Source organism: Armigeres subalbatus, chromosome 1, assembly GCF_024139115.2.
Source record: "Armigeres subalbatus isolate Guangzhou_Male chromosome 1, GZ_Asu_2, whole genome shotgun sequence".
In the NCBI taxonomy this organism is placed as follows: domain Eukaryota; kingdom Metazoa; phylum Arthropoda; class Insecta; order Diptera; family Culicidae; genus Armigeres; species Armigeres subalbatus.
In genome coordinates this window covers 233,110,600-233,126,280 of record NC_085139.1, presented here as the reverse complement: position 1 = coordinate 233,126,280, position 15,681 = coordinate 233,110,600, and the positions used below count along the sequence as shown (strand labels likewise).

Below are 15,681 nucleotides of genomic sequence, written 5' to 3'. Positions count from 1 at the left end.
GGTGCTTCGCACACTTCTTTCTCGTTTTCTCTCGGGAAAAACGGGCTGGCATGGGACACAGATGAACTCTTCGGATTGCACCGTAGTAGGGTTGATCGATGCACACGAGTAATGCAACCATTTATCGCACTTATCGCATGCCACCATGTCTTCCGCACTGTCCGGTTTGTCACATCCTGCGCAGTTATACTCCTCCGGGACCTGACTTCCTCTTGCTTCCATTTTTTTTGGAGACGACGTTCAGTGCAAAATAAAATCTTTGAAGATTGTTGGAATTTCAGAAACTCTTTTAGTCAAACTCGTTATTGTAGTTGGAGTTGCTTCAAAGCTATATTTCATTAAAAAAGTGAACATTAATAGTTACATAAACATTACGCTACAAATAAAATCTGACATTTTAGTTCCTCCTTCCATACAGTCTATTTAATCGTCCTCAAGCACTGAAAACTTAACTGCAGTGTTGGGAAATGTACATTAAAACACTCTGATTATGCGAATATTTACATTTTATCCAGTCAAATTTCATGCACCAAACAAGCCGAAACAGTTTGCAAAAACAAAATGTCCGCGACATCGTGACATTTTTTTTACCGATGAAGCAAACTGTTTGTTTGGTGCTACGTTATAGTCGTGCCGGCGTGCGGTAAGCATTTGCATGAGATTTTTTGTATCGGCTCGTGCGGAGCGCAAACAGCACAGAATCGAGTTTAATTACATGTGGCGCAGAGCCTAGAAGGAGTGCTATCCGTAGGGACTGAATTATTTGTTCTTATCTCTAAAATGAGCGAGGAGTAATGAAATGAATATTTCCCACCAAAAACGGTTATACGGTGTGAAATTATTGTACGAAAACATTAATTGTGGGGAGAGAAAATAAAAAACCATGAGCTGACCGTCGTCTGCTTGGCGTGGCTGCTGCTGCGGCTGTCGTGGCTTTGTTTTTATTTTTTTGCATGGAAGAATGAATGGTAAAAAGAAATGTCAACCATTCCCGTCTCTGCTTAACTGCGACTTCTCATGTACAAAGATCGATTTGAACAAAATAAAAAATGGCGAATTTTCTTCACTTCCTGTTCATCTCGCTCTCGGTAACGTAGCAATAGGCGACCTCGGAAACAAATGTTTAACATTGGGCATATTCATTATCATTTCGTTCCAACAATACCTCATTTACTTACCAATTCAAAGTAAGAAGCTATAGAATTGAATGCTAACTCGCATTTTTCCCAACGCAGTAGAAATGTGTGGAACAGCAGCAGCCGCAACTAAAATCTAAAAGCGCCATTTTTTGTTTGACTTGATTCCACCAGATCTGTTGGTCGGCGAATGCTCGGGGTACATTTAATAATGCTGTCCAATGAGCAACTCGAAGTAGCTCGAAGTTGTTCCCGTCCTGCTCGTTGTTTTTTGTCAACAAATGGGCATGAGCAGGACAGGGAGAAACTTCGAGCTACTTCAAGCTATCATTGGACAGCACTAATGAAGCATTTTATTTAAGTCCAGCGCATGTACAAGGTATGTGCCACAAGTATGATGAATATAAGAAACAAATAAAATCAATGAGAATGAAAATATGAGCCACGTATATCGGGACCGCTTTGCGATTTGGGCGTAACTTATTTTGTAAACAAACATTGGAAGGCGAATTCCTGCTAAAACAAGCATTTCATGAGGAAACCACGGTATGGATCCGATAGATTAAGCTTTCCTCTACCAGATAAGGGAATTAGTTTAGGATGAAAACGCTTGCATTCTCCGGAATTCATGAAGCAATGTTTATTTACAAAATAAGTTACGCCCAAATCGCAAAGCGGTCCCGATATGTCGTTCCACATACATTTAAGGAGTCAATTTTCTTGCGTGACCTTAGTATTTTATTTTCATTGATCGAAACGGGTGGGCATTTTTCAGGTTTCCTCAATGATCCGCAATGTGGCAGCACAGTTGAAAAGAAAATAATACCGCATGTTCGATCGAGAGACCCCCGGTGCGCTATAAATTTTGACTGATTGATTTTGACATTTCGCCATAAAATTTAATTAAAGTGTTTTTCCTCGGACCATCAGCAGAGCAGAATAAGGTACATCGCAGAAGCCATCGGTCAGGGTTTTCTTTTCTACGCCGTTTGCCAGTTCCTTGAAATATTTTCAAACCGTTCCCGTTCCTCGGAGGAGCGGAAAAAGATCCGCACCGTGGATAGTTTAAAAGTGCTGTGAGTAAATAGAACGCCGCGTTTGTTTATATAATCTCGGCTTAGTGACGCACGCAAAAGATAAAAAAAAATCAGAATAGTGTCCCGTCGTTAAGAAGCGGACCTCTGTGCGTCGACCCCGGATCACAGAAAGCTGATAAGCGGATAGTCCGTCGTGCAAGTGGTGGCCTTCGGTGTTTGTGTGCGAAAAGCAAGAAGAATCTAATCAAAGTCACTGATATTTTTGGGTACGACTGAGTAACGAATTTTTGCCTCAAGTTTGAAAGTAGTCCGATAAGGAGAACAGAAGCCAGGCAAGAAGTTGAACCATGGTGGAACCAATCTTCGATTACCAATTCCGTCACATTCTAATCGGAGACAGTACGGTGGGCAAATCGTCGCTGCTGAAATACTTCACCGATGGAAAATTTGCGGAAGTAAGTAATACGCATAATAGGTATGTTATTTGATGAGCGATGAGTCAATGAGTCAGATGGAAATTTGGAATGTGATATCGCATCGCCTCTGAAGGAAGCGGATGGCAGTCAGTGGACGACCTTGACACTGCTACAACAGTCGCTATCATGTAGGGGCAGTGTTTGTTTATTGTGTTTGCTTCGTAGAATAGCGTTTGGTGTCATGTTGGTATGATATTGTGAGCGGATTTCACCATCCACTAGACAACAGCACACTTAGGAAACAAAATAATTAATTACAATGGATACTAATTACTCAAATTGGCCGTTTTCGACGTATTTATTTGAACTACTTAATCTTATTGACACGCAATATTCGCTTGAAAAGAAATAAACGAAAAAAATAAAACGTAGTACCATGCTGAGATTCTATTCAAAATTCTCTATACCTTCGTAAACCACACGATGCATACTCCAGTAGTTGGTTAGACGAAATTACATCCATTCCATTGCCTTGTTTTACACTTTTCAGGGATGGATGTTGAAACTTATCTGCTTCATGATAGAATTACAGCCATTTATGGTCCTGCTAAATGGCTAAATAAGAGCACGTAGCATCTGTACTGTGTCGCAACAACTCCAAATTTATCATCAGACATCGCACTTTGTAATGTGGTGGACGTATTCAATCCCTGCTTTCAATGGCGTATTGTTGAGTCGCTTTCACAGTGATTAGTTGAGTTAGCAACATTTTCGGAAAGCATTGGAGATAAATAATTTAAATTCGGCATCGTCGTATTCTGAACATGGGAGAATACATCAAGCAAAGCATGCTTGCTTAACTTTTCAAAAGGACCTAAGTAACATTTTTTTCATGAATTAACTTAAATATTGCAATCAACAGACCAATATGAAAGCTTTTGATTGCAGTACTCAAATTAATTCATGAAAAAAATGTTACTTAGTTCCTTTTGATAAGTTAAGCGAGAATGATTGAAAGCTCCTAGATGCCATTGATATGGGTTTTATCTAATGAAAATTTAATGGTTTCCATTGGATTAAGCTTTTCACTGATCCTTAAACTATCTGACCAAAATACATATCAGCAGCTGAGGTGCAAAGCTGTATCTTTGACTTTGAGCACGCAAAGAATGCCGCCAATATAACCATCTTAGACCAACGTACACTAAAAGGCTGATAACGCTAAAGTAAAGTTGCACTTGCGCTATCTGCATATCAAGTTCCAACACACTCGAATGAAACCTAAATAAATTAGGAGTATGGCGCGGTTCGTCACACTCGCCTTGTAATAATAATCAACGAGACACGGAAAGGTAAACAAGCTGTTCCATTTTGCTCTTCTTATTCTGTCTGGTTTGACATGCTTGAATACGTATCAGTTAGCATAATTTGCATATTCAATTAGATTAGCTGTGTTTGGACTTGGACAAAAAGCAAAACATATTGAATATATTCTATGCGTATAAAGTTCGTCTTTCTCGTGCGATCTTATAGTGCAATGGTGCAATCGATCGGAACATTAACATTTGAAGTATTTTGGTTTTTCAAGTGTTCGTGGATGGTGCCTGATTAATGAAAGAATATGCCGGTTGAGAATCAAATACTGGTTCTTCAACTTTAGCATAATCAACGTCTATAGCCCACACTCTGGAAACATTGATGATGGTTGAGGGCATCTACGCGGCCCTCGAACATTAAGCTGCTCAAGCCATGATAGGAGATTTAAACGCGGTTGGCCAGAAGAAGGAGTTTATCGATTAATCAACCACGTCCTGATTGATGGACGGCACTTCTCTGACATTAACGACATCAGGACCTATTGTTGCGCTATTAACAAAGATTCTGGCCACTATATGGTGATGTTTAAACTGCTCCCAACTATCCGTCATCAACAATGTTGGGTACCATGGCCGTATGGCCGGCTCGGTACGACTTAGCAAAGGGACTGAACCAACCTGAGGATGCCACTACTGACGCGGGTATGTTGGACGAAGTTGACAAAGTGCTGGCAGTCTTACTGCAGAAAGTAAAGCGATCGACAGAACGTGGAGTAATATAGACGGTCTTCAGCCGACCGGATTTTTTTTAGTAGAAGAAACGCCGAGGAGAGGAGATGGAACTATGCTGACTCATCTTTAGTTCATTTAGTCAATTTTTACTGTACACAGTATTCTGTTTTACAATGTTTTATCGTATTTTTGATCGTGTGGTCGTCTGCGAGTTGTGGGGCTTGCCTAGGATGTGGTGGGGTTTGACAGTGGGCCCTGTTAAACTCCTATAAAAAGCTGCATGTATCCGCAAGTGGGCCGGGCACGTAGCCAGAATGTCGGACAGTAATCCGGTGAAAATGGTTCTCGACAACGATCCGACGGGAATAAGTACGCGAGGTGCGCAGCGGGCAAGGTGGATCGATCAGGTGGAGGACGATTTGCGGACCCTCCGCAGACTGCGTGGTTGGCGAAGTGCAGCTGAATGGAGAAGACTGTTATGTCCAGCACAGGCCACTCCGGCCTTAGTCTGGTAATAAATAAATAAATAAAATGTATCCGCAAGTAGGCCCCACCAAAGCGACCGTGTGCCGCTCAAAGCGCACAAGCCCAAGTCCTGGTGTTAGGTGGGACGCTAAACATCCCTGACGATGAGACAGGAGGCTTGCGCAGGCCCAATAAGCCGCCTGGAAAACCAATAACTGCGAACAATATAAGAGATAATGCGACTTGATATAATCGGAAAAGACCTAAGCGACGAATAAAGGATCACGATTGGAAGCTTGGAACATGGAACTGCAAGTCGCTAGGTTTCGCAGGTTGAGACAGAATGATCTACGATGAATTACATCCCCGCAACTTCGACGTCGTGGCGCTGCAGGAGATTTGCTGGACAGGACAGAAAGTGTGGAAAAGCGGGCATCGAGCGGATATCTTCTACCAAAGCTGTGGCACCACCAACGAGCTGGGAACCGGCTTTACAGTGCTGGGTACACACTAACTTTTTCTATTTCGAGCTCGGCAAAATTGGGCACCGCTCAAAACTGAACTTCGGCAGAAAATTTCGTTTATTACTGATTCTCAGCAAAATATTTGCTGCATCTCAGCCAGGGATGCCAGATGATATTTTCAAATATCTTCACAGTCGTTTAAAAATGTCTTCAAATGTCTTCAATATCAAAATTATGATTTTCAGCGATAAATTTCAAAATCCGATAGATTTGTGAATTCCATCATCTCCTTGTTTTACTGATGTGGAATAATGTTTGTTTTTTTAACATTCAAATTGTTAGAATTCAAGAGAATATTATTTAAAAATTTCACGATATAGTGTATAACGAGATTCCCTTGGATTTTCTACTGAGTCTTTGATTAAAATTCTACCGTATTTTTCAATTGAATTTCCGCACGTGAAATTTTTTTTAGGAAGAATTACTTGCAGGGATTCAAAATTTACCGTGAAACACTTGGAGAAACATCCATAGAGTTTTCTGAAGGAACTTCCAGTCTAGAAGTTCCAGATAAATTTCTGGAGCAACTTCCGAATAAATTCCTGATGGAGCTTCTTATTACTTTTACGATTTTTTCTGGGTGGAGCTTCTAATTACTTTTGGAAGATTCCAGAAGAAATTTCCAGAGGAATTCCTGTTGGAACATCCATGAAACAAATTTCTGAAGGAGCTTCAGAAGAAATTGCAGGAGGAATTCTTGGAGACACTTGAGAAAGAATTCTTGTAGAAACTTCGAGATGAATTCCGGATAGATTTTCTGGAGGAATTCCTGAAGGATTTGTCTGATGAATTTTTAAATATTCCTGAGGAATTACTAAAGAAATTTCTGAAAAAAAAACTTCTGGAGGAATTCTTGAAGGTAGTGCTGGATGAATTCTTGGAGGAGCTTCTTGAGGTATTACTGCAAAATTTTTCGAAAGAAATCCTGGAGGAAGTCTCAGAGAAATTCCATAGTATACTTTCGAAAGCATTCTTGAAGAATATTTCAGCAACATATACTTGTAGAATCTTACAGAGGAATTCCTGAAGAAACTTCCTGGAAGAACATTCGGTAAGTTCCTTGTAGGAGCTTCTACAGGAATTCCTATAAGAACTGCTGGAGGATTTCGTGAAGGAACTACCGGAGGAGGACTAAAGGAACGCATGGAGTATCTTCCGAAGGAATTCTTGGATGCAGGAAATTCTGGACGATATTACGGAGGTAGAACAGCATGTTCATTCCAAAGCAATTCATGGAGGATTTTCAAGGGAAATACCTGAAACTTCCGGACGAATTCCTCGAGAAAATACAGGAGGAATTTCAGTAAGAATACCAGAACGATTTTTTGGAGAAATTTTCAGAGAAAATACTGGAATAATCTCCAAAGATACTTCTAGAAAAAATACCAAAGGAATTCAAGGAAGAATTTTAATGAAAGTGTGTAGTGAATTTTCTATTAAGTCTTTAAATTAAAATTCCACCGATTTTTTGTGGAATTTCTCAGAATTTGTTTTAAGAAGATATTCCTGTAAAAATTTACCATGTAAATTCTGAGTAATATCCTTTCAACATCATAATAATTTCAACTTGTTCAGAGTTCAGAAGAACTCGTGGAAATTAAGAAGAATTTTCTGTTTAAATTTTGGAGGATTTCAGCGATGGATTTTTCAGAAAAATGTTCAAGCTGTTACGTCTGTTTGTCTGTGCTTCAAGTATCGAATAAGTATACAGGGGTGAGACAAAAAAGTTGAGATAGGCAAAGTTTTGCCGAAGTTCAAGTTAGCATAATTTCGCGTAGAATGATCCGATTTTGATGAAATTGGGACTATTGGACGCGGAAACTCTTCTAGTATACTATCTACATGCAAAACCTGAGATTGGTTCTCGGCCACCGGTGATGTTCCGGGTTTTCCGAGGGTACGTTAAAGATGCATTTTTTCAACTGCTTGTCATTTTATATGACGTTTAATTTCATCTTGTTTTATGCTTTTTCCAGAAACTAGAACTAATATGCCGACCAATGGTGCCTGTAGATCGTGAATCTATCAAAACTACGCAGAGATATGGCCATTTCTGTAAAAACGGTCCCGGGAACATGATGAAATGATAACAAATCGAAATAATGCAAATATGAGTATCTAACTTCATGGCTTTGGGAGACGATAATTACAGAAACAATGATAGTGTCCACTGCCACCCTTATGGCAGGTTCCAAGGGCCTTCCCGGAAGAGTCGGTTCTGGCACCATCTGGAACCATGCATATATTGCTGTCAAAATTCATGTTTTCTCAAGATGATGAATATAGGATCTTTTTAAAGATATATTTTGATATATTTAGGTTCCGGATGTTCTGCGAAAGTGATATTTATTCAGGGTGTATAGCCAATCCCGTACCGTTTTCACGAAAATGGCCATATCTCTGCGTATACCTAATGGATTTTGGATCTGCAGTCAGCTTTGGTCAGCATATAAGTTCTAGTTTCTGGGGAAAGCATAAAGCGAGATGTCAGTAAACGTCACATGAAATGACAAGCAGAAGAAAAAATGCATTTTTAACACACTCTCGGAAAACCCGGAACATCTCCGGTGGCCAAGAATTTATCTCTGGTTTTGCATGGGTACAGTATACTAGAAGAGTTTCCGCGTCCGATGGTCCCAATTTCATCGAAATCGGATTTTCTAGGCTAAGTTATGCTGATTTGAACTTCGACAAAATTTTGCCTATCTCAACCCTTTTGGCTAACCTCTGTATATGTCTTCAAATATTTTGAAAAGTCTTCAAAATGTCTTCACGAAATAAATGTCTTCACAGAAATTCAAATGTCTTCCAATTGAAGACATGTCTTCAAATCTGGCATCTCTGATCTCAGCAACCGAAACGTCACTTTTACTGAGATCTCGGCAAAAATCATGTTTGCTGAAACTCGGCGGTGCCCACCTCGGGAAAATAAACAAAAAATGCTGAGATGCGCCATCATGTGATTGAGTGGCAGCCAATCAATGCAAGGATGTGCAAGCTGAGCATAAAAGGCCGTTTGTTCAACTATAGCATCATCAACGTGCCCCACACGAAGGGAGACCCGACGACAAGAAAGAAGCGTTCTGCGCACAGCTGGAGCAGACATACGATGGATGCCCACTGCGGGACGTCAAAATCGTCATCGGTGACATGAACGCACAGGTAGGAAGGTAGGAAATGTATAGACCGGTCATCGGACCGGATAGTCTACACACTGTATTGAATAATAACCGCCAACGATGCATGAACTTTGCAGCCTCCCGCGGAATGGTAGTCCGAAGCAGGGATGCCAGATTTGAAGACATGTCTTCAATTTGAAGACATTTGAATCTCTGTGAAGACATTTATTTCATGAAGACATTTTGAAGACTTTTCAAAATATTTGAAGACTTGCCTTCTTATTTAAAGATACTTGAAGACAATCAATAAGCCAGCGAATAGAAAATATAATTTGATTACTAACTTATAAATTTTGCGACTTCTAAATGCAGATAATATAAATATTACATAAGTTATACATAAAAGACTAATGTTTCGGGCTTAAAATTTCTAACCTAAAAATACGTTTACACTAGATAAGGTTGTTAATTGCAACACATTTTAGACGTCAAACGTACATTTTTTAGTTATGTGCTGGTTAAAAAATTCCCGAAGGGAGCATTTGTTTAAATTTTCCTTTGTGGCATGGCGTTTTCGAAGTGGTTAAAAGGTATTTCGATCATTGTATCAGAACGCAATGACCGATCTAATTTATTTCAAACGGCAAAAAAAGGATTCTATTATGATCTTTTGGATAGAACCAATTTTTTAAAATTTCTTTATAATTCATCAGATCTTTTCGGTATTTCCAGAATACCCGTCGAGAATGAGAATAAATTTTGAAGAGCTCGATGAATTTTCCGTGGATTTTGGAAATAATTTTCAGTGAAAATTCGTTATATAATTCATTCGTGTAAAAAAGGGAGAATTAACCATGAAAATTCTGAGGAATTTTTCATGAAAATTCAAGAGAATTGAAATTGAAAATTCTTCTAAAATTATCTTGGAAATTTATAACAATTTCAGTATGGGAAAATAAAGGGGTTCCCCCAAAATTGAAACGGGAAATTCATATTTATTTCCACAAAGAAATTTCTAAGTTCTTGCGGGAAAATCATCTGAACTCCCACATAGAATTCATTTTCATTTCCGCAAGAAATTTGTCTTGAATTTTCGTGGGATGTACTCCGGACTTGTATTTGAAATTTTAGGGATGTCTCTTCGGATTTTCCATGAACCACATTTTTACGGAAAGTTCTAAATTTCCACAGGAAATTATTTTCTATTTTCTCAGAAAATTTTCTTTAGTTTCCATAGAAAATTCTTACGAATGTCGACAAGAAATTGAAATTGTTTTGGTTTTTAATGGATATTTTTCAGAATAGCCACGGTAAATTATTTTTAATTTGTACAGGAAAATCTTTTGAAAAAAAATTAGAAGAATTTCATAAACAAATCCGCCAGAGTTTTTATTAAAGACTCAGTAGAAACTCGTTACACTTTCTTGTTGAATTCTTCCTTGACTTCCTTTGGTATTTTTTCAAGAAATATCTTTGGGCACTCTTCCAGTATTTTAACTGGAAATCCCTCTATGAATTTCTCCAGTAAATCTATCTCTGGTATTTTTTTGAAATTCCCCTAAACTTCCTCCAGGGATTCGTCCAGCAATTCCCTCAGAGATATTTCAGAAAATTTCTCCAGATTTTCCTTTGGAAGTACATCTAGGAGCTCCTCCATAAGTTCGTCCAGAAATTTCTCCGTAGGATCCTTCAAGAATTCCGTCGGAAAGTCCTCCAGTCGTTCCTCTAGAAATTCCTTAGTTTGTTTCCTCACGATTTTCTCCAGTAGTTCTTCCAAGAATCCCTTCGGAAGTTTCTCCAGGAATTCCTCTTGATGATGCTCCAAGAATGTTGCCGAAAGATTCTCCAATAATACCTCTGGAATTATACTCTGAAATTTCTCTGTTATTTCCTCCAGGAATTCTTTCGGAAATTCCTGCAGCAATACCTCAGGAAGTTCCTCCAAAAAGTTATCCAGAAGATCCTTCGGAAATTTCTTCAGAAATTTCTTCGGTAACTTCACTGCAAACTCTTTCAGTAATTGCTCAGGAAAACCCTCCAGGAATTCTTCAAATTCCTCCTGTAATTCTTCCGGAAGTTCCATTAGCATTTCACCTGGAAGTTCCTCCAGAAATTTATCTGGAAGTTCCTTCAGAAAATATTTGGATGTTCCAACAGCAATTCCTTCGGAAATTCCTTCCGGAGTTCCATTAGGAAAAAATCATCAGGCATTTATCCTGCAGCGCTGCAGCTGGAAGTGGCACTCGCAACGGAAGAGCAGCTAGGCGCAGTGTCTCTTGAAGATGGCTGGAGAGATATTCGATCCGCTATTGGTAGCACCGCAACCGCTGCACTTGGCACGGTGCCCCCGGATCAGAGAAACGGCTGGTATGACGGTGAATGTGAGCAGTTAGTGGAAGAGAAGAATGCAGCATGGGCGAGATTGCTGCAACACCGCACGAGGGCGAACGAGGCACGATATAAACAGGCGCGGAACAGACAAAACTCGATTTTCCGGAGGAAAAAGCGTCAGCAGGAAGATCGAGACCGTGAAGAGACGGAGCAACTGTATCGCGCTAATAACACACGAAAGTTCTATGAGAAGTTGAACCGTTCACGTAAGGGCCACGTGCCACAGCCTGATATGTGTAAGGACATAAACGGGAACCTTCTTACGAACGAGCGTGAGGTGATCCAAAGGTGACGGCAGCACTATGAAGAACCAATTCAGACTAAGGCCGAAGTGGCCTGTGCGGTATATAAGAGTTTTCTCCAATCGGCTCGGTCCATGGCTACACGCAGTCTACGGAGGGTCCGCAAGTCATCTTCCACCTGATCGATCCACCTTGCCCGCTGCGCACTCGCCTTCTTGTGCCCATCGGATCGTTGTCTAGAACCATTTTCACCGGGTTACTGTCCGACATTCTGGCTACGTGCCCGGCCCAACGCAGTCGTTCGATGATGGTTATACCAGCAGCTCATGCAACTCGTGGTTTATTCGCCTCCTCCACGTACCGTCCGCCATCTGCACCTCACCATAGATGGTACGCAGCGCTTTTCTTTCGAAAACTTTAAGTGCGCGTTGGTCCTCCACGAGCATCGTCCAGGTCTCGTGTCCGTAGAGGACTACTGGTCTAATGAGCGGACACGAAAAAAGACACGAAAAACCATCACCTTGCCGTAACCCTCTGCGCGTTTCGAAGGAACTCGAGAATGCTCCTGAAACTCGAACTACGCACATCACCCGATCCATCGTCGCTTTGATCAACCGTGTCAGTTTATCCGGAAATCCGTGTTCGTGCATTAGCTGCCATCCCCATCGATTGTATCATATGCGGCGGCTTTGAAGTCGATAAATAGATGATGTGTGGGCACGTTGTATTCGCGGCATTTCTGCAATTCTGTGGTAGAGCGTTCATCCATAAATCCCGCCTGGTATTGCCCCACGAACTCTCTTACAATTGGTGTTAGTCGGCGGCATAAAGTTTGGAAGAGTACCTTGTAGGCGGCGTAGTTGCTGCAACCCAGCTTATCGCCCTTTTTGTAGATGGGACACACGACACCTTCCATCCACTCCTGTGGCAGAACCTCATCCTCCCAAACCAGTAATCACCCAGTGCAGCTCCAGGGGCTTTGTTGTTTTTCAGCCGGCCGATCTCCTCTTGGATTTCCGGAGCCGGAAGTCGCATGTCCTGCGCGCGTACTCCTAGGCTCATTACCATACCGCCACCGTTGTCTGCCATATCGCCATTCAGGTGCTCTTCGTAGTGCTGCCGCCACCTTTGGATCACCTCATGCTCGTTTGTAAGAAGGTTCCCGTTTATGTCCTTACACATATCGGGCTGTGGCACGTGGCCCTTACGTGAACGGTTCAACTTCTCATAGAACTTTCGTGCGTTATTAGCGCGGTACAGTTCCTCCATCTCTTCACGGTCTCGATCTTCCTGCTGGCGCTTTTTCCTCCGGAAAATCGAGTTTTGTCTGTTCCGCGCCCGTTTGTATCGTGCTTCGTTCGCCCTCGTGCGGTGTTGCAGCAATCTCGCCCATGCTGCATTCTTCTCCTCAACTAACTGCTCACATTCGCCGTCATACCAGTCGTTTCTCTGATCTGGAGCCACCGTGCCTAGTGCAGCGGTTGCGGTGCTTCCAATGGCGGATCGAATATCTCTCCAGCCATCTTCAAGAGATGCTGCGTCTAGCTGCTCTTCCGTTGGGAGTGCCACTTCCAGCTGCTGCGCGTAGTCTTGTGCTAGTCTACCGTCTTGTAACCGCCCAATGTTTAGCCGCGGCGGACGACTCCGACGCGTGTTGTACACCATCGAGAGTTTTGAGCGCAGGCATACTGCAACGAGGTAGTGGTCGGATTCAATATTCGCACTGCGGTAGGTGCGTACGTTCGTGATGTCGGAGAAGAATTTACCGTCGATTAGAATGTGGTCGATTTGGTTTTCCGTTACTTGATTAGGTTTTTTCCATGTGGCCTTGTGGATATTCTTGCGAGATAATGCTTCGGACTACCATTCCGCGTGAGGCTGCAAAGTTTATGCATCGTTGGCCATTGTCGTTCGATACGGTATGCAGACTATCCGGTCCGATAACCGATCTATACATTTCCTCCCTACCTACCTGAGCGTTCATGTCACCGATGACGCTCGATGCCCGCTTTTCCACACTTTCTGTCCTGTCCAGCAGATTTCCTGCAGCGCTACGACGTCGAAGTTGCGGGGATGTAATTCATCGTAGATTATCCTGTCGCAACTTGCGAAGCCTAGCGACTTGCAGTTCCATGTTCCAAGCTTCCAATCGTGATCCTTTAATCGTCGGGTCTTTGCCGATTGTATCGAGTCGTATTATCTTCTATTACATTACGTCGTATTATCTTCTATTATCTTCTCTTCATTACGATCGACAATGGTTGGTTTTAGAGGCAGCTTATTGGGCCTGCGCAAATCGTCGGAGGGCCGTCGTGTCAGGTCTGTTCAGCGTCCCACCTAACACCAGGACTTGGACTTGAGCGCTTTGAGCGGCACACGGTCGTTTTGGCGGAGCTCACTTGCGAATACATGCAGCTTTTTATAGAAGTTTAACAAAGCCCACTGTCAAACCCCTCCACATCCTAGGCAGGCACCACAACTCGCAGATGGCCTGGGGAGGAATCGTCACGCCCTTGGACATAGTCCCTGCTGCCCCCAACACACAGTCATAGCTGTCGTGAATAGCAAGTAAGTCCCATCTGTATATGGCATCCAGATACAGATAGGACTGACTTATGATTTACGGCAATACATACTAAGTCTTAGAAACTGATAAATGGGAAGTTCTGAGCACCTTCCGAATTTGACTTGAGCCGTTGTATGGCACATGGTCTTGATCATCCACATATCACTTATATGAAAACATTGCAAAATAGCTTAATTCGTGAAAAAAAATCCAAAAACCTACAGTTCTACTGCCATGGTATTCGTGCTACTTTTTTTTGGAATTAAGTTGATTTTTCAACAAACAAACAACAGAAACTTAGTTGCGCGCTTAAAATTTTTCAGAACCAATGCTAATGAGAGTGAATATTATTTATGACAGCAGATAGATATCTCAATAGAGAGCATATACTTTCGTTTTCATTGTCAATTTGCAAATCTGATACTGTTAGTAGATTGCTACGGAAAACATCATTAATCTAATCGCTCTTACATGCTCCGCCGTTCACTTGATTTGCCTCGGGGAAGCGTGCCTTTTCCGCTAGAATGAACACCGCATCAAAGATTCACCCTATTACCATTCAAATCGCAACATGTTGCGCCAATCTTGTCGGCTCATCACCCATGCTAATTGAAGCTTACATTTTCTTCAATCCATCTTAACTAAAACCACGTTTTCGCTTTTTTTTATCATTTCAGCTATCAGATCCCACCGTGGGCGTTGACTTTTTTGCACACCTTATCGAAGTGAAAGACGGCACTCGCATCAAGCTGCAGCTTTGGGACACAGCCGGCCAGGAACGGTTCCGTTCCATTACCAAGTCCTATTATCGCAACTCGGTAGGAGTGCTGCTAGTATATGACATCACCAACCACGCCAGTTTTGAACACATCCCCCTCTGGATGATGGAGGCCAAGCGGCACATTGAACCCCACCGGCCGGTATTCGCTCTGGTGGGCTGCAAGTTGGATCTAGTCAATAATGGGGTGCAGAGGCGCGAGGTCAGTGTCGAGGAGGCACGATCATTCGCCGAACAGAACGGACTGATATTCGTTGAAACTTCGGCGCGGACCGGTGTGAACGTTCGGGAAGCGTTCAGTTTAGTCACCCAGGAAGTCTACAACCGGATCCAGTCCGGGGAGTACAAGGTCGAAGATGGGTGGGACGGCATCAAGAAGGGCTTCCCGAGGCCCAGCAATCTAGACTTTAATCTGGTGGTAGCGGAATCGGCTCGGAGTTCTTGTTGCTAGGTCGCCCGCAATATCCCATTTACTGTACGGTAGTTGCTAGATGGTGCAGATTAGTTTTCACATTGTCTCGTGTTTATCTAGGGTTTTAACGACGACCGAGTTGCGCAGAATTTGGTCTAGAACCGATATTTTTTTTTCAAGAAAGACAGCCGCAACCGAATTAAATTGGTTAAACGGACAAGATTGCTGCACTTAGAACACAATTGTGATAGATTAATTTGGAATGAACTGATCTGATCGATGCAAAGAAGCGGAACACACGAAACTAGGAATTCAAAATTACTCTTGAATAATTTTAAATAAAAAAAAAACAAAGACTCGGTGGCATGTTTTCCAAAGGTTAACTTTCAGTTTGTATAACATTACGTAAAATGAAAAGTTTATATTACTTGTCGATCCATTGGTGCTTTTGCTCAATGTGAATTTGTTTAATCTAAAAGGTAGATATCCTATTATCTTCTGTTCCATTGTGTTGAACATAGAATGAATATTTGCTAAGAAATGCTAG

General features: G+C 41.8%; 1 protein-coding gene across 1 annotated transcript; it reads left to right on the top strand.

Moving 5' to 3' along the window:
• The first annotated feature begins 2,050 nt into the window (after window positions 1-2,050).
• Window positions 2,051-15,309, top strand: LOC134205870 (ras-related protein Rab-39B). The gene is made up of 2 exons (XM_062681530.1): window positions 2,051-2,628; window positions 14,622-15,309. The coding sequence occupies exons 1-2, from the start codon at window positions 2,521-2,523 to the stop codon at window positions 15,171-15,173; spliced, it is 660 nt and encodes a 219-aa protein (XP_062537514.1). The 5' UTR covers window positions 2,051-2,520; the 3' UTR covers window positions 15,174-15,309.
• Window positions 15,310-15,681: the final 372 nt, after the last annotated feature.

Excerpts from the sequence above, each read along its gene's own strand:
- LOC134205870 (XM_062681530.1), top strand. The coding sequence starts at position 2,521 with ATGGTGGAACCAATCTTCGATTACCAATTCCGTCACATTCTAATCGGA. Across the intron at positions 2,629-14,621 it reads CCGATGGAAAATTTGCGGAA|CTATCAGATCCCACCGTGGG; the intron begins GTAAGTAATACG and ends TTATCATTTCAG.